Consider the following 19,562-nt stretch of genomic DNA (forward strand, 5'->3'; position numbering starts at 1 on the left):
TGCACCATGTAATAGTGTGGGTCAAGCCATTGCAGGCATCTCTTGGGAGTAAGCCTTGAGCCAGCCAGCCATTGACCACTGACATGATGGGAACACAGCCACTGATAGAAATCTGAAGAACTCCATGCTTTTGTAGCAGAAGTCCTAAATTGGGTATTGCGTGTTCCAAAACTTTGCTTTCATCCAAGGCATCTACCAACCCTTCCTGGTGTCCTTCAGCAGCTTTAGATACTGCTTGTGTGCAGACAGAACTGACAAGTTTTGCCTGATCTGGCCACAGAAAGTAGCTTACAGCCATGCCCAAACAAGTGCATGGCTGCAGTCAGCTTAAAAAAAGGCTGAGCAAGTGAAAATCTGAGCCCTCATTGTATGCAATGAAGAGGTTTCAAAATATAGCACCTTCTGTAACTTGTGTTTGTGGGACTCCCAGCCTGTCACTGTTTTCAGAATGGGAGGGGGGGGAAAAGAGTGGAGGGAGTTCAGTCTGGGGTTTTTTCAGCATCCCCATCCTTCAACAGTGGCTGAGGAGCCCCAAAACGAGACACCTTGGCTACCTTTCCCCCCTCCCATTCTGAAAACATTGAGCCTTTGCCACTGTTATGGGAACCTAGCTGCAGGTTCTGGACAGGCAACTAGATTCCCCACCCTCCAGGAACCAACAGTGAACTTCTGTTCAGCCTGGGGTAATGGTGCAACTAACAGTATTTTGCAGAAAATGTTCTGAGTTACAGCTGGGAGCTGCAGTTCTGTCTGTACCCCTTGTGATGGCCTGCTAATGAACCTGCCTTTTGTTGAGCTTGGCTGACCTAGATGGATATGTGCAAGCACTGCACAAGCAGCTTCTGTAGAGGCTTCCTGGTCAGAATTTTGTGGCTTGTTTTGAGCAAGGTGAGGGGCCTCTGGTTGTCCAGAACCATTCTTACCCCACTTTTCCCAACAAGATGAGACTCTCTTTACTAAAAGCTCCATCGAGTGCCCTCTAGACAATGCCTGGTTGAAAACCCCAGTTAATATTCTAGCAGACCAGTAAAAAGGATTGGTACAACTTACTGGTGATATTCTCTGCCCCCTCCCTCAAGGTTACATCACCTCTTCTATTTTATAATAATAGAAAATGGTGATAGAGAAGTTCAAAGCCACCCACTACTCTGAAATAACCCTTGTGAGTACTACAGACTTCACAATAAGGTTAATTTGGAACCATATTTCCTGTAAGTACTTAAAGTCTTCCAGTCCTTCCTTCCTGCCAGTCCCAGTCCTTAACCCCAACTTCAAATCTCTCAAGTCCAGCAGATTTTGGGCTCCATGTCCTTCCTTTTTGCAGACAAAAATAAGTCACACTGACCAACTGTTTATCATGGCCATAAACTCATTTGGCAGGGTTTCCAGTCTGCTTTTCATAACCTACTGCATGCTCATCTTCCAAACCAGACCCATCTTTCCTACAATCATTTCCATCTATCTCTGCCCAGAGGACTCTTAACCTCTCTCTAATGCCTTGTGGCAGTATTCAAGATAAGGATCTCTTGCTGTGAACTCTCCCTCCCATTGCTCCCCTCCAAAATTTGTTTGGAGAGTCTGCAGCCTTTATGGAGGCTTTGCATGGGTCTCTTATTGGCTCCTGGAACTTGGATCAAAAGTGCTAATTAATCTCCTTGGCCCCTGGTAGCTGACTCAGTGTGGACAGGTCCAGAAGGAACTGCACACCCCTCCTTGGCTTATGAACAAATTGGTTTAAAAATCCCACCTTTTGTTAACTTGGTGCAACTTGGGTGTATAGACAAGACCTGTAACTCAACCTCCTCCTTGAACCACCTTGAACCCTGCTGATGCTGGAACTGCACAGGCTGCTATTCTGAAAGCTATCCACTTGCACAAAGCTGCCTTTGTTCAGAACAAGGGGTTTAAGCATATCCATCCACACAAACAATCTGTTTGGCTGAAGGTCCTTACTGCTTTATCATTTTTATTATGTTTCTGAATTGTTTCTCATGCCAAGAAAGGTGTAATGAGGGAGTGAGAGCCCTCCAATAAAAATCTGTTGATCACGAAAAAACACGAACACAGCAGAAATTGCCCATGCAGTACAATCTTATCAGTTTTGAAGACACGTCCATTTGGTTTTCCACCTCATGGAATAAATAGCTCTGCTTTATGTACTACATCTAACAGCGCAAAAGCTTTGGGGAAATCTTACATGAACAAAACAAAGGGAGGCATTTGAAAACTGTTTTTTCCTTATTTCCCACAAACTGGTTCCCTGTTGTGCAGAGGCACATCTATGCTCTGCTTAAACTATCTCCTTCTGTGTCTCCAGATTCAGTTGCATCCCGTTCTGTGCTGGCCTTATTGCTGAAATCAATGCTTTCTTGTGACTGACAGGCAGCTCTTGGAGACAGCTCCTTTTGGCACTGCTCTGAACTTCCCCCTGAAGGCCCTGGAGAAATGATATGTGTTGTCTTCAGAAATGCCGGTGGGCATGTGTAAGTTTCTCCCGCTGCTCTGTGACTTCCAGAGAGATTTACAGATGGAAGTGTTTAGCTTGTATGCCAGCTAGGAACCAGCAGCTCTCTTCCTTTTAAAATGTACTCGCTTATGAGGCAAATGACCAAAAACTTCCATGAAACTAAATGAATCAGATTCCCCACAGTTTCTACAAGGATTTCTTGCTGAGGAGCTGTGCTGAAAGAACTTCTGAGGGAGGCTTTTGAGCAGTTTCTTCTGAAAATAGTCATGAGGTGAAGGAATGGTTAGTTGAGATGAACTAAGCTGCTTTGATTTCTCGGGTCTTTGGCTCAAGGAGGATGGACATGATTGTTAAAGTTTTAGTAATCGCGAAAGGTGCTGGACTGAGGGACTTGTAGGCCTCTGCCCTCTCTGCACAAACCTGGTTCAGCACGTGGAGGAGCAATGCGGATTCCAGCATGCTTCACTACCCCATGCCAATGCAACAAAGTAAACCTCTAGGAGCAAGAAGGGAAATGCCTCTCTCTCCATCCATTCCTTTTACTTTTTGCTGACTGCTAACTTGGTGTTGAGGCTTTTGTGATGCAGACAAGCTTCTACCAGGAACCAAATTGAGAATGTAGTCTTGAAGCCATTAGAAAGTAACCATCTCCAGCTACAATTGATGTGGGCTGCTTTCAAACCTGAGTTCTGGAGGTAAAAGATATACTCTTTCATCAGCAATCCCCTGAGTCATGAAGTCCCATGATAAATTGTTTTTTGTTCTGAATACATTTGACTATACAGTGCGAGAAATGTCAAGAATGGAAGCCCCTTAGGACTGGATGGATGGAGTACAAGGACAGGATGGGTGCAAGAACTGTCCAGTACATTCCTATTGATTGACAAGTAAAAAGTACACACGGGGAACTTGTGAAAGATGCAAAGGAGATGACATGGGATGACCCTGTAATACACCCCAGAGTAGCTAAAGATTCCAGGCATATATAGGTATTGTGCAGGATTACCTGATCTAAGTAACTCTCTGAAAACCTGCCTGGATGGCATATACATCTGCTCTTTTACCTACTGCTTCTGATCTCCACTGGTGCTGTAAGGGTCCTTCACATAAGAAAGGAGGATAGGAAGGAAGGAGGACAGAAGAGATCAGAGCTGAGAGGGGGATCATATATATACCACATTTCAAGTGGCTGCAGTATTTTTAAAACTTATGGCAATATTTGTAGCAAGATTACTTTTTACATAAGCTGTAGGAACATTCAGTTGTCACCTGTTATGGTACAAACAACATCTGCACATATGAAGTTGGTTACAGAGCAGGAGGAAACTTAGCCCTCTTTCTAGGGGAAGTGAGGGACCAGGATGAGAAATGGATCCTCTTTGTTTTTTAGACCACTCCTGGTCCAAGCCCTTTTCTAAAGAAATGCCTTTCCCATTGCTGCCAGCAGGAGGCAAGAAGACAATCACTGTTTGAAGGAAACACTGGTTTAATTCAGGATCAAGGAATGTGAATAACGCCTTCCACTGTAGCAAATAGGGATGCTGGGCACTGGCATCCTCAAAGTCAGGCTGTGACATACAATCTAAATGTGACTGGTGTTTGAATGATGTCTAGTTTCCTTATAGAAATTTCTGTAAAATGAACAATAATATTGCAAAGGAAAATGTGGGAGCTGCCAGGGTTAGGGTTGTATATACAGCAATAGTGCTGTGCCTTTTTGTACTTGCATTAGGAGACGGGCTTTACTTAAATGCTTACATACCACAGACACTGCCAAATCCTGGCCTGGTTCAGCATACAAACTGGGCTACACATGCGGTGAGCAAGGGGAGAGATATTTCTTATTTGAATAACTTATTCAAAGCTAGGAGACAGCACATAGTCCAACAGCAATGTTACTGCTCATGCTCACTGTATCCTAGTTAGTGGGCCTGGAAACGATGTCAATATTTCCTGCTACATTTGTTAAAATTAAGCTGTCATTAATTAAGGTTTTCAATAAATTCTCCTCCCTTAACTTGGCCTCTAAGGGCCTTGTTCAGAGCTTGTCATCCAGCTTGTATTCAGGGCCTGGCTGGGCCCTCTCAGAAAGCAGGGCAAATTTGCAGCTGATCAACTAATCAAAATGTGTGTCTGTGTGTATAATATAATATACCACAAGCTTCTGTGAGCTGAAGCTCAGTTCATCAGATGTTGTGAAAGGACATGCAAAAAAAAGTAACTTCCCCCTCCTAGTCACAATGTTACTGTTTGTATTACAGTTGTACTGAGGAGTGCCTGAGGATACCTCATTAGCAAGGTTCCTGGTTTTCTCTGATTAAAAATTGCAGTTTCTCTGATTTTGCAGCCCTGCCCTCACCCCCTGGCCCTGCTCCCAGCTGTGGTGTGCTCAGACCCCAACCATCTCCCACAGCCCTGCTCCCACCCAGCCCCACTTACCTCCATGGTCCAGGGGCAAAGGGCAAGTCAGAGCCTGAGCCTGGCCTTGGCTGCCTCAGAGGCTCAGGGCCCGCCCTCCCCCCTCTCCCTCCCCCTCCAGGCAGGACTGGGGGTTTCCCCGCCCTTTTTGCAATTGGCTCTTGCAGGCTGGATTTCTCTGCTAAAAAGGGAAATCCACATTTTCTCCGATAAAAACAGGGAATCTGTGGTTTTCTTCGTTTTTCCATGGGAAATGGAAAACCCGGATCCCTGCTCATTACACATTTAGCAGGGCTGGGATGCAGGTCTGATGCCCAGTGACCACTAAGAATCCCAGGTGGTCATAAACAGCGATCAATGATTACCTCAACATGTGTGACACAAGCTCTGAAGCCTCACACAAACTCTCACCAGAGTGGTGGAAGCCAGTTCTCTTCTCTTTAAGGCCACTTTGCTACCACAGAGCTGCTTTCTGCCTCCAGCCACTTCACTGGCAAAGTGCACCCCCCTGAGCATGGCAGTACACCCCCTGCAAAAAGGAATCGTGGGCAGTTGCCACTCATCATCCACACCCTGCTGCCAACACCACTGGTGGTGTCCACGGGCAGTCTGTGATCACCACTGGCTGCTGCCAGCAGCATCTGTGAGTGGTCACTGACCACTCGTTGGTGCTCGCCACCCCCACCCTTGCCAGTGCTGCGGCTCCCCACTTGCCTCTGCCATGCTCCTGCCCCCAACAGCGCCGTTGCCACTTGTGGGAGCTTGCCATGCCCCCCTGCAACCTCTGGGGGCACGTGGCATTCATGAGCCACTTCACTACTGCAGTGATTCAAAGAGCATCAGGACACTCTTTCACCTAACAGTACTACATTGCAGCCTCTGCAGGGTTATTCCTGGAGATGGGGGAGCAACATGAACCCTCCCAGCACAGAGTTTCCCCACACAGGGCTGCTTTAGTCTGAAATCAGGCAGAAGACAGGCTGGATGGCACCTTAGAGACTAACTCTTTCAGACAGGCACAAGCTTTCATAGATGATGGCCTACTTTGTTAAATACTAGAGGCAGGTGACTGCTTTTCTTCATGGAAAGAGTGAAACCTACGCCCTTCTATAGATGGTTTGTCCTCCTGTTGCTAATTACCTCTTCACTACTTCACACAGAGGGCCCAATTCTGCCACCCATAACTGCAATGACTAGAACATGCTTTGCCAACAGTCCAACTGAGTTTAATGGGATTGCTTGGGTTATAGCAAAAATGCTCAACTTCAGTAAAGTTGCCAGTACTGGGCCCAATTTAATTATACCTACTATACAGCAGTCAGATGAGATAAAAGAATCAGTGATTTTTAATAGAGCTCTGCTGTCTCCTGCTGTGAATAGAAATGTCTTCCCTTTACTTTAGCATTTATTAAGCTAGAGGAGACCATTCTCCTGCGACAACCTTCTGTCCTAATGACATTATCTCCTCATTAACCTGATTCTGTCATTTAAATCATTGGGTGAAAAAAGTGAGGCAAGATTATTTCTTTTAACTAATTTTTTAAAAATTCATTTTCCAGGCAAGATGTTTTAATATACAGCAGTATTTTAATAGGAAGAAAGAGAATCTGTTATAGTTATTATATTTATAGTCAGCAGAATTTTCCAATGAAAAGAGCTGTTACTTAGCTACCCAGAGACCTTGCACAGAGACAGAGACTAGCCAAAATGCCTAAATACATGTGGGTCCCGCAGCTTTGGTCTGTGATCACTCATCTGCAATATGCAGGGAAGCCTTCACACAGGGCTCCATCTTCAGCCTAGTGGCCAGCTGGAGCTTAGCAAGCTGAGGTTATTCCTTCCATATTGAAGATGAGGGTGGCTTCATTTTGTGATTATATCATGAGCCAAATATTGCTCTTTCTGCTGTTGACAAAGCCAGGCAAAGAATGCAAGGCAATGAAGACATGGGAAGGTCAGAAAAAAAACATCCCCCAGCTTGAATCCTTCCGATGGTGCAGAATGTAATAGTCATGAAAGTACAAGAGAATCATGAGGGGAGGACCGAGGACCAGACTGATCCACATGAGGATGTTGCCAAAACTACCCCCAAAAAGCCTTTTCATTATGCAAGCCAGTGGGACCTGTAGGAAAAAGCAAACACTAGTCAGTAACAATAGGATTCACAGCAGTTCTGAACTAGAGACCAGGTTCCAATCACATTTGCTTTTATGCAGTAATGCTGACGACTTGTTTTCTTCTGACAGGGTTCTCTTGCCAATGCACTCTGGGCTCATGCATATCATAATAAAACAATTTAAAAACCATTAAAGGGACCACCTGCTACGGCTTAACAACCAAATGGCCATAAGGAAAAGGAAAGGTTCATACATTTAAAGCCAACAGTTGTCAAACTAAAAGTCCCTGCTGGAACATAAGTGTTTGGAGATAATTTTTAAAGGTTAAGAGAGATTAAATGGGAATGATTTTGGAAGGCAACAAATTAATTGCACCCCAGAAACCATATTAGCAAAAGACTGATCATTATACTGTGAAAATTTCCACACCCCCAAATCTTATTAGGCTGCAAAACTGCTTGCACAGATGAGGTGACCTGTTCTATTTCTAATGAACTAGTTAGAAAACCCCCTTAAGTTTTACTTTTATTTGCTGAACATAGTTTATAATATGTTCAGAGAACATATGAAATTATTCAGTCATTTAATCCTCTCAGATGATTTCCAGTAGCTCTCAACATTACACCAAAAAACCCCCAAAGAATACATACAAGATCTCTGAAGTAAGGAAAATAAAATAAGATTAAGGAAACAATTTTCTATGTGGAACTTATAAACAGCATGCTTTTGGGGGCCATAAATGTCACGGTGCAAGATTTTTGTTTAGCATTTTCACTGAACGCTGATAAGGAACATCATAAAAAGTAGTTAGTGTGTAGCTCCATTTTGAGACTGGTGGTGTCAGCAGATGGCTGGAAGGAACAGGATACCCAACACTTGCCAAAGAATCTGCACTTGGCAAATTGTTATTAGTGGTTTAAACTACAAACTTAATGATTTAATTATAAAAATAATTACTAATTAATAGGAACTATACAAAGAGCTTTGTAATTAATTTCTTGATAGATTTACACTCACTGGTATAGTTTGCATCTTAGCATTAGTCTTGGGAGGGGCCTGGAGGGGCAGAGCCCCCTCCATAAGAGATGAGAGCCCCTCATCTGTACCATACCTTTCTAAGCAGCTCAGATGGTGCTAGCGGCAGCGGCGGTGGCAGCTCCTTCCAGCTTCCAGATGCCACCACCGCAGAACTGCCCACCCCCCACAAAGAGTCAGAGTCCAGTTCAAACCCTGTCATTAATATCTTGCCCTACCTGAACTACCATAGCAAAAAACATCCAAAACCGGAACATCTTCAGTGGGATGGCAATCAGATACTGAAAGAGACAAGAGCAAGAGGCTGACATGCATTGGCTAGTGGGAGGCTATCCCAGGCTTTGTTCTTTACTATAACTGAAAATTAAGTTGAGAAGGCCTGATCCTGATGGGATTTTAGTGGCAGATTAGCTTGAGGAAGGAGTGCAGAAGGGGAAAGAGAGCCTACTGAGATGCAAAACTTGTGAAGAACCACTAGCCAGTTACAAAGACAGTAGAAACTGACAGCAGACTAGGGCAATGGTTAGCTAGGATTTCAGCCACAGGCTTTGACTTGCTTGCTGTGTCTGCCCGCATTTACTAAAGCACCTATCACTTCGACACCAAAATACCAGGAACCAAGAGTCTATACAGGGACATCTCTTTGGACATCTGGTCCCATTCCTGCACCCAGCAACAGCATCGCTTGCTGTGCTGATGCTGGCTGGAGACAAGGGTCTCTCACAGTCAATTCCTATGGCACTCTGGAAGTCACAGAAGGGTGTTTATGGCATTCAGAGCAGCAGTAACTACTGACATGTACTAAACAGTAAGGTGTGCTGTCCTTAGAAGATGCATACAGAATAATTTTCCTCTGCCTCCTTTTTGACTTAACCCCTACTGCATCCCTAATCTGAAGACTACAGAAACTGCCATGTGATGGTTGGGTAATGTTATGTAGCCACCCACTTCTGTAGAAATACCTATGTTCACTCACAGCCTCTAATGAAATGAGCTTCATCTCACAAAAGCTTGTGTTACACACACACACACTCACTTTAGTTAATCCATAAGGTGCAAACCTACCCTGCCTTCTATATCAAAGTAATTCAAACGCCCCATAGCCTGATGCTAGTATTCTGCTTAGTGATGTGGGGCAGACCCACTAGGTTTCATCAGAGGCTGGATGTAATGGGATGGGGAAAACTTTCCTCCCCTGGCACTGTGAGGTCCTGTGCATTCCTAGCTATGCATTTTTCAGTGTGGAACGGAGGCCCATACTCAAGAAGTTAATTTTTCCAGAAAAGACTATTCCAGGATGGGTAGTAGGCAAAGGAACACCTGTCAAATTGTCTCAGTGCTATTTCCTCTAGACATGCTCACTTTTGAATTAACCCCACCACTTTTCAAGCCACCTTTTCAGTCCTTTGTTTGTGACCAAAGCCTTCTCTTCACTGCAGTTAGTTTAAGCTGTAACTCAAGTATTGCCCTGACCCTAACCAGACTCCATCCACACTAAAAAATCTCTATCCCCGAACTAAGTGCCATCTCAAACTCAAGCAAGCTGGCCTGCCAGGGCTGTGGGTGAAGCTCCATTTTATAGCTAAAACTGCAGTAGGAACACAGCTATTCTGTGCTGTTAATACAAATCCTGATTCTAATCTGATCATTCCATACAGCTTGAATACAATTTTGTGATGTGACTGCTCTTGCTCAAACTTGGGCCAACTTTGGAGGAGATAATTGGAACTAACTGTACAGTATAGACAGGTCCTGTGTGGGATGAAACTGCTTTTGCAGAGCTGATGAATTCCAAACCACTACAGCATAACCTGCTCAGACATTCAAGTTCATTTTCAGGCTAACTAATAACACAATTAACATTGTTCATACTTTTAGCTGAATACTCTAAAATTAAATGCTTCTTAACCAGCAGAGCCAAGACAAACTACACAGACTGTAATCTGTAGCAGGAACTCAATATTATCAAGGAGAGACCATCTTGGATTTCTCAGTGGAAGCAAATGCTATGCTAAAAGATAAGACTGCTGCTGTGACCTACCTCATAGAAACATGCAGAGAGTAAGAACACAGTCATTCGGGCTTGCCACTTGTCATAGCCATGTTGCAGCAAAGGCCTGTAGATGTGTCTGTTTACACAGAGAAGAATAGTGTAAAAAGAGCCTGTTATTCAATTGTTTGTCATAATTCAATTGTCATTAACATCAGTATTAGTCTCCAATTTGATACCAGTGGAGCTCCACTGAAGTCAGTAGAGTGAATCCAAATTTACACAGGTAACTAAGTACAGGGTTTGTCCCCCAGAATAGCTATTCTGATGTGCAGAAGCATGCTCTATTATTTCCTGGATCTTTAGTCCTATGCATGGAGGGATGGAGTTAGGATGAACTACACTGAACAAATAAGTAGATTGCAATTGGTTCCTCCAGGAGTCTGTCTGGGTCCTGTGTGTTGGACTCCTCCCAGGGGTGCAACTCCCTGGATCTGTGCCCCAGATGAGAGGAGGCTGCCCTGTTGCTTGGGACCAGTGCTGGGTGTGGGCTGCACCCAGCACCAGCCCCAGGCAACAGAACAGCCCTCTCTCATCTGGGGCGCAGATCCGAGGGCTCACATCCCTGGGAGGGCTGCCAGGCTGTGCCAGACTCCTCCCAGGGGTGCGATCTCCTGGGTCTGTGCGCTAGATGAGAGGAGACTGCTGCTGCTGCCTGGGACAGGTGGCAGCAGCAATTTTCTCTGGTGCTGGTAGCAACCCACACAGCACCAGTCCCAGGTGGCAGAGGCAGCCTCCTCTCATCTGGGGTGCAGATCTGGAGGCTCACACCCCTGGGAGGGCTGCTGGGCTGTGCCAGACTCCTCCTTTAGGGGGTGCAAGCCCCTAAATCTGTGTGCCAGCTGAGTGGAGGCTGCCATTGCCAGAAAATATCAGTTGTTTTTTGAAGACTTTGAGGTGCAGTTTCCCAGAAACCTCTGCATCTATCTCCTTGAAACGTGGCACGCTTCATGCCATCCGAAGGGGCTAATATCTCTGCAATTTTCATCCAAATCAGGCAAGAAATGGCAACGTTTTAGGCATTTTCATGATTCCACATGATAGCCTATGGGCAAAACGTCGAAACGTGTTGAAGAGTTTCAACGAAACAAAACGGAACAGTGCTTCAAAATTAAACGAAACGAAACACTGTCCCTTTGAAATGGCAAAATGAATGTCAAAATGAAATTATGGTTTTTCACACAGTGAATGATGGTGTTTCACACAGTTCCAGTTTCAATGGAACTGATACAGAGTGCCTAGTTGTAGAAGCAGGGGCTGGGTATAGCTGGCATAGGTGGGCTGCATGTGAGAGAATATCAGTGGGACTGGGGAGAAGTAATCACCCTCCACTCAGGCTACTCGTCCTCCAGCTCAAGCAGCTCCATGTTCAAGTAGCCATGGGAAAAATAACTGAGGAATCCACATAATGGCAAAACTGCCACACTGGACCTTCTTCCCAGCTACCTATACAATGAGGTGAAACAGCAGACACAGAAGATGTCTACAGTCCTTGTTGGGGCTGCCCTCTCATTTTTCTGCACTGGAGCTGCACTGATCTGAGCCCTCTGGAACAGGACAGGATGGGGCTACAACATTATTCAAAATGATCACATTCTCAGTAGTACAAACTAGTTTCTTACAGAAATTGTGAAGCATTTAACAAAAATATTACATTTCCTTTGACACCCTGCTATTCCTTTGAGACGACACTAAAATTTAAAGCTTGCCCATTAATTACAGCTAAATGTCAAGGTTTAATTACAGTGCCTCAGAATTAAATTTCAGGCCAGCAGAATTTCTCATGCAATATAGCAGGCAAATAGACACATTCATGGCAATTTAATTCTTTGGAAAGAAAATCAATGTATTATTATTGTTGATTCCCCCAACCAGTATTTCATCTCCTAAATGTAACTGAATCTTAATGGAAGAATACAGGGCTCTGTACTATACCTGTCTAGCCATTTGTGGGCTGGGATATTCCATCTGGACCAGAACTGTAAGAGTGAATCCGCATTCCTACAGGACAGAACAAATAATGGGGCTTCTCTCACAGCAGAACAGGAAAAGCATGTAGCCGTTCTAGTAGACAGGCATTGATCAGTGCAGATGAAGCAGAGGTTCATCAAAAATCCAAGTGAAATTCCCTTAATCTTCTGACTACAACTGTATTTTGACAGCATTACTGAAATAAATGTATGACAAGGGCTTTGGTGTTCTCTATAAAACTACCCTTGCAGTCTGAAATGAATGTTACATTTGCTCTCTGCAGCAGGAGGGTTTAGTTGAGGGGTTTAAAAAAACAAACAAACAAAAAAACAAATTACACTCGAGTACTAAGAGTTAACTCATTTACCGGCATATATATGCACTTGACCCAGGAGTGATAACCCATCATTTTTCCGGATCTAGAACTCAGGAGCCAATTATCTCAGACTTATGATGAAAGATGTGAGGTATTGTTATGTGCTATCCAATCTCTGGCTCATAAGCTAATTATTTTGGTCCCTCATCAACAATGAAGCAGTCATCACACCTGACTAGAAAGGACAGCCTAAAGTGCTGGTACAGGAAATAGGCAGCAATGAGTAAATCTTGAGTTTTAGATTCCAGCAAAATTAAACATTCAAGACTGTTACAGAGATTAGCGTGCCACATGTGGATATTTTTAAAGGAGGGATGATACTGGCAAAGCAATTAATTATTTAGGAAAAGAGATGCTTTTTCATACACATTTCCTATCTTCCATTGTTTAGGCTTGATCAGCATCAACCCTTTATACATTTTGTGGGGATCCTGAAAAACATACCACTACAAAACTCCAGTCTGTAATTTAACTGGCAGCCATTCCTGGTTCTTCTTTTACAGATTTGGCAACCTGAACAAGATTTAATGGTCAGTCACTCAAAATGATGAATATCTGACTGGATGAAGTGGTACTAGCACAATGCATTTCCCATCTCTGACTGACTTTTCTAGAATTTATAAAACTCATTTTCTTGACAGTGCTTATATTAGTAACAGAAGATGAGACATACAAACTGAACCTCTCCTGACCACATTCTATGGACTATAATCTTGCTCTTCTCTTAAATGATGCATCTTTATAGTGCATTTAAGGTATACTCTAATTACAAAGGATTTATGCCAGTGTGTAACCTTCCATGACTAGATCCCGAGTGCTGCGCATCTAAGCTCTTCTTGAACTTCACTGCGGCTTGTTGAGCTGCACGGCCAGGCTACTGGGAGCGACCTTGGGTCAGTTTCCTCAGGGGTCTTTCCTGCCATGTCTTTGATGGTAAATAGGTTTTGATCAGGAGGATGATGGTCCCACCTCCCGAGGTATCTCCCCTCGGTCCTTCTCATGATATGTCTCCTCGGGGCTCCGTTTCCCCTACACCCCACCTAATGCCAACCATGCTGTTGTCCACCGGGGTCAATGTTCTGACCCTCCCTGGTGCTTGGTTCCTTAGGGGCTGTGGTAGTTGGTCACTAGTGATATTTATTCCGAGCATCTCCCGCAGCCCCCTTTTCCTCCTTACCTACGTGGCATCTGATTCTGCTCAGGCTTCAGTCGCCCTTGCTGCGCCGTTTCCTCCCCAGGTCCAGTACCTGTTGTCCATCATCCCTGTCAGAGTGCCATCCCTGTCACTTCTGCTGATGTCCCAGTCACTGCTGCTGTCCTCCATCCACACCGGTCCTGCCAGCAACCCCTGGGATACTTGTCAGCCTGACGTCTCCATTGTGTTCCCCTTCCACAGGAGCTACCACGTTCTTGCGTTTGGAGCCTCTAACCATCCAGGCTCCTCTGAGCTGGCTGAGGATGCTGCCGCTGCTGCTGCTGCCTCTCCCTCTGCCTCCACCTCCACTTCCACTTCCATTTTCGCTTCCGTCCCTCCCCTTCAGGCTTCTTTCCTGCCGGGTCTTTTATCTTGGTGCCAGGTGTCTGCCCAACCAATCGTCCCTGGCACACTTTTATAAAGCATGCCCAGGCAGACGCGGGAGCCGGTTCCAGCTCCTCTCAGCTCCACCGTGGGTTTTTACTTTGATCTTTATCTGTGGTGACTCTGGCTGATGCGGTTTTGCTCCCACTGTGCTCCACTGCTGGTGCAGCATCCCACCACCTCTCCATCGACTCAGGTAAGTTTTCTCCACACAGTGGTTTACAACAATGTGAGTCTTTGAGTCTTGGAAAACAAGTGTTTTCTTTTAAAGCACCAGCTCCTGGAATCATGTGGATACATCAAAATCTCAGCTTTGGTTTGTATTAAGAAACAATTAGTTCTTTGCCCAATACAGATTAAACTGGAAAATGTGAACTCTAAAGACCCAAGCATCAGAAAGCAACTGAAATACTACTGATTTTAAAAAGATATCTTGATTTTAAAATCAACCCTGTAGTGATTTATGAGCCTTGAATCCCTGCAGTTGTCCCTGCTGTAACTTATTATTTGTTATTTGTATTCGTTATCCTTAGGGGAAGTAACTTGCTGTGGGGTTATGCAGCCTTTAACTTCCTAGGTTTTCATTATTTTTAAAAACACATCAATTGCAGCCAAGGCTTTATCAGCAACTCTGTCCCTGGAAAGTAGAAACACTAATGGCTGATCACCCTTCTTGACTCCAGTGGATATTGCCAAGATGGAAGGCTCAGTTGCTTCTCTGGGCCTTGGAGTAGGGTGCAGCAGGAATGACAGAGCCAAACACTAAGACAGACAGAGCATCCTGATAGGCACACTACAGAGGGTTGTCACACAACAGGCTTTATATAGCTGTTCATCTTTTGGCTCTAGCTGCCATTAGGACTCTTGTTTAGATTGCACAGTCCTAGGTGTCTGATTCAAGCAGTGACCTACAGAGATCTGTACCAGTCCTTTGTGCTTTCTTGAAATCCACCTACTGAAACCACTGCCTTAGTTATTCCATATATTGCAACTACCTTTGGAACACAGTATACACATGGAACTTAATACTATTGGTAAAAGAATCCATCTTGTTAATTCTGTAGAAACCCTGAAACATCAGTATTATTTTCATTTTCTGTTATTTGCATCTCATGTAAGCAATCACCCATCCCAAGTTTACTATGCCATCCCTTGAGAGGTTCAAATCACTTTTGAGAACTTCCAGTACATCCGTAGCATGCAAGAATATCCTTTCAACCCACTACAGGTCCTGGCTTGGTGCATAATTAGATGCATCTGTTCTCTACAGGCTATGAGTACCTCCTTTATATGCTATCAACATTTCATACTGCTGTATAGTATGTGAGTATCAACAGAACGATTACTCGATGTGGTATGACATCTGCTATACAAATAATAATACAAGCAAAGTGGCATGTGTCTACTGGGTAGAAAGCCAGGGGTCAAAACCCCCTGGGCTGCTTCCTTGCAGCATGGAGAACAGCTGAATGTTCGGTATGTGATGCCGCAGACGTGTCACAGTCGCACTAGTCTGGACGCAGCCTGCAGGTCCATTCATAGCAGCTGATGAAGCAAGCTGTTGCTTATGAAAGCTTAGGCTTCCCTGAATTAGTTAGTCAATAAGCTGTCATTTTACCCTGACTTCAAACTAACACAGTTAACTACTTGTCTCTGATATACAGTGATGTCAGCTACTTACTTATACTTAAAGTAAGTATAACTGCCTGTATATGAAATAAAACAAAAATTAATAAACAAGAAATTTAAGAAAGCCTCTAAACTGAGTTCCTCAAAAAAATTACTAGTTAAATTTCTCCCCCCACCTCCATTTTTAATGAAAAATACCCCCTTTCAATTGGAAGTTTTGCTGATTTGGGTACTTCTTATGTAAACCACTTCTGGGGAGGTCACCAGCAGCTGAAATCAATTTTCACTCTCTCTTGCTTGGTTACTGGCTCTCAGCAACTAGTGAGACTGACACACTAATGGCTTTCTTGCCCCATGACCTTGGAAAAGAAAGTCAGATTAATGAGAATCAGGTCAAAGTTAAAGGCAGAGACTTTGCTTAATAATTTTCCTCTACTTTGTTTTCACAGATCCATCTCCTTGTATGGAAATGGCAAGAAGAACAAGAAATAGAAACCAAGACACTTGTTACTTTCATGGTTGCACCTGCTGGCCTTGGTTTTCTCTTTTCATAGGAAATCAGCCAAAATAAGGTAAAGTCTTAATTTCTGGGTCTTATTCATGTATTTTAACAGATCCGAAGACCATTTACGCAAAAACAGTGGTTCAGGTTAAAGTACATCTATTATAAGGCAGCTTTTGTTGCAGTATAATGTGGATGTACAATCATTGCTATGCTGAGTTGGGAACAGTTACCTCTCAACAGAGTTAATGAACAATTTTGGTGTCGCAGTGCACTCAGGTCCCGTGCGCCTGAGAGCGGAGACTGCTCTGGGGAGACCCCTAGTGGCAGAAAGGGGGAGGCTCAGCTGCCAGTCACCAGGGCTCCACAGGTGCTGGTTGCTGGGGCAACTGGTAAAACCAACTGACCAGGAAGGGGCAGGGCTTATCCCTTCTTAAGCCCAGGTCCCTCTCCAGCAGCCTTGGGAGTAGGGACTCAGCTCGGACAGACGGGGGGAGGACTCTGGCCGTGAGAGCATCCCCCGGTCACTGCTGAGGTTGGGGGAGCCCTCCTTCCCCCCCGCTCCCTCACTCTCTAGTAGGGAGTAGATTTTCGTTTGACCGGACGGTCTAGTTTTATGTTGTAGCCCAGGGGCTTTATGTTTTATGTTTACTGTTTTGACCGGAGGACAAGGCGAGGCTATTAGGGGTGGTGGAAGCCTCATAGGAGCTCCATGGTAGCGTCGGGTCTCCTGGCGCCAGAGAGAGCACAGCTTTGTTTGGGGACGCATTGGCCCTAGCCCTGGAGCTAGGGGGTGGCAAGAAGCCCCGGAGCTAGGGAGTGCCCCGAGAGAGAAGGGGGCAGCAAGGAGCCCCAGGAGAGAAGGGGGCAGCGAGGAGGCCTGAGAGAGAAGGGGGCAGCGAGGAGCCCCAGGACAGGGGGCAGCAAGGAGCCCCAGAGTGACTGAGAGAGGGGGCAGTGAGGAGCCCCAGGAGTAAAGAGGAGGGCCAGAACATAACAAGGCCCAGGTCAAACCACATCAACTCCATCTGCGAGGCTTGGGCTGCGGTGTAGGGGAGGAAAAGGAGCCGCAGGTAGCACCCGCTGTCACCAGGGTGTGGAAAAATGGGCAGCCTCCCGCTGATTACAACCATGTTCTAATCAAGTAAGATCAAGGCGTGGCAGACGAGTAAGCATGTGGTTGGCCCATTACAGGAGGGCGGAGCCACGCCCAGAAAGGCTCCGATATTGATACTCCTGTCACATTTGGTCTTTTTCTTTCTTTTTTCAAATCTTCATTTTGCTTTGCCAGAGTCATGTTACTTAATGATCCTAACTGGTTAACAACTCTAGGGCTCCATTCCAGGCTACGTTTACCACTAGATCCCTTCCAAGCCAATCAACTCCTCTTTTTGGAATGCTTTTTCTCTAATTCCCTTACTCTCTTCCCATTACCTTGGACATATCACATAGTAGCCTGAATAAGTAACAATAACCTAGTTTTGCAAGAAGTAAAGGAAGACTTACCACCAATCTAAATAAAATTGCCTGTCTCCAAATCGTAGCAGTTCTGCAAGGCAATTGAGGCAGGAGTGAAAATACCAATAAAAAAAGATCAGCCAGATGAAATGATTTGGCACCTATAGAGGAAACAGACAATAAAAAATATCTTTTCCTCCTGTTCAGTTCTAGTCCTTCAGCATAGCTTGACTATAATCAGATATAAACTTACCCTTACCCAAGTGACTGCTCTCATAAAGAGCTATCCCACTGCTTGATTTAAAGTGTCCAGTTGCAGGCCAAGCAATAGAGAGAGGTTTTTAAATATGATTTTAATATAAAGAAAGATGAAAATTATTCAGATATAAATAAAGATTACAGAGCAATTCAGGACAGGGTTCAAACAGTAAACTGAGATATACATATACTGTATATACATATGGTGTGTAATAAGGCATTTTTGGCATGGCACCTAGAGAACTACTGAGAGCACTTGCTGGATGCAGGAAGAGTGGAAGCAAGTTCCTTCCTGTATCAGTACTCCACAGTCTCCTGTTCCAGATCTGGGCAGAGTCATGTTCTGAGAGGTGGTATGAGATGTGCGAGATTTTACTTTTTTGTTTTTAATGTGGATAAAAACAAAATACAACGATGATGTAAGATTCCTTTAAAATTTAGTTCCATTCTGAAGAATGAACATGTAAAACTGGTTTTACCCAACAAATCTTTTTTTTCAGAGCCTGATTCTGCTTTCATATTTAGGGTATAAATTAGAAATGCCTGGCAAAATGAGTATTGAAATCACTGGAGTTCTCCAAATGAAAAACCTGAGAAGGAGAGAGGAGAATGTAGGCTTTTGTAGGCATCACAAGTCCTGACAAAAGCCGATGAGAATATTTTTGACTAAATTACATTATGGTAAAATGAATGAAGCCAAAACATTTTAAAATGTGTAAGTTTCAACTAACTTGTGAAGTTTGAGGTGAAAGAAAGAGGACACCCTCTCACTGCTTCTGGTTCAGGCATTCACAGAAAACATGAGTTCAAGACTCTGCTCTACCTCGCTTGGATTGAGTTCAAGACCCTGCTCTGCCTAATTTGAAGTCACCTAGAATGAAATACTCTTTTCTGAATCAGGCAGAACATAGTTTTGGATATAGGTACCCAGAAACTATAGGTAGTGCCCAACTGCTTTAGTTCATGTATGTGCACGCACACACATTTTATTACTAGTGTTGTATGGTTCTGTTTTTATCTCAGTGCAATGTAGAATAAAATCAATTTTTGCAACCAGAATTGTTGCAGACAACAACCAGAATTGTTGTCTTCTGGTCAAGTCTACTGCTCTTGTTAGTGGCAAAATCCAGCAGAAGCAACCCAGAATAGAGTGAACTGGATTCTATCCTTGTTTTGTCTCATCATCTAAAAGGGACAAACAGCAGAATACAATATATAGAAAAGGATACAAAGAATATGCCAGTCCCTAGGACTGACAATCTAGCATATTAAGGAAGCACTAAATCCACTAAATCTAAATTCTGGAGTCATTTAACACCATTTTCTAATAAGGAAAGTTTAGACCTTTGCTATTAGGTGTTTTTGCAGTTTGCTGTTAGAGGAGCAACTGAGATGAATAGACAGCAATCTAACAAAGTGGGGGTTGAGTGGGGCATCAGCCCCAGGCACTGACTTTGCAGGGGGGAACACAATACAGACACAAAAATAGCAGCTGCCAGCAACCTGGCTATTGGTGTTGCCCCACATGCCACTGCTGCTCAGGGTGCAGAATTGCCCAGCTGCACTTCTGTGACTGGAAGCCTGGGGAACCTGGAGTATTGCTTTAAAAACTCTTCCATGAGATTTAAATCTTCCATGAGATTTTGGTGCCATCAATTGCCATAAAGACCAACAAGGGTTATTACTGCAGTGAAGACAGAGT

General features: G+C 44.2%; 1 protein-coding gene across 3 annotated transcripts in view; it reads right to left on the reverse strand.

The window, feature by feature from the left end:
- Window positions 1-6,463: 6,463 nt before the first annotated feature.
- LOC149857362 (diacylglycerol O-acyltransferase 1-like) overlaps window positions 6,464-19,562 on the reverse strand; it is a 40,818-nt gene continuing 27,719 nt past the window's right edge. For all 3 annotated transcript variants that reach the window (XM_090062796.1, XM_090062795.1, XM_090062797.1), the window contains 5 exons: window positions 17,651-17,763; window positions 12,023-12,088; window positions 10,079-10,166; window positions 8,256-8,318; window positions 6,464-7,008 (listed from right to left, as the gene is read on the reverse strand). In XM_090062796.1, the coding sequence (XP_089918922.1) occupies window positions 6,841-7,008; window positions 8,256-8,318; window positions 10,079-10,166; window positions 12,023-12,088; window positions 17,651-17,763 (498 nt within the window). In that variant the 3' untranslated portion in view covers window positions 6,464-6,840. The remainder of the gene's footprint in view (window positions 7,009-8,255; window positions 8,319-10,078; window positions 10,167-12,022; window positions 12,089-17,650; window positions 17,764-19,562) is intronic.

This window comes from Crocodylus siamensis, chromosome 9 (assembly GCF_052110815.1).
Source record: "Crocodylus siamensis isolate JL-2025a chromosome 9, ASM5211081v1, whole genome shotgun sequence".
NCBI classification, from domain to species: domain Eukaryota; kingdom Metazoa; phylum Chordata; order Crocodylia; family Crocodylidae; genus Crocodylus; species Crocodylus siamensis.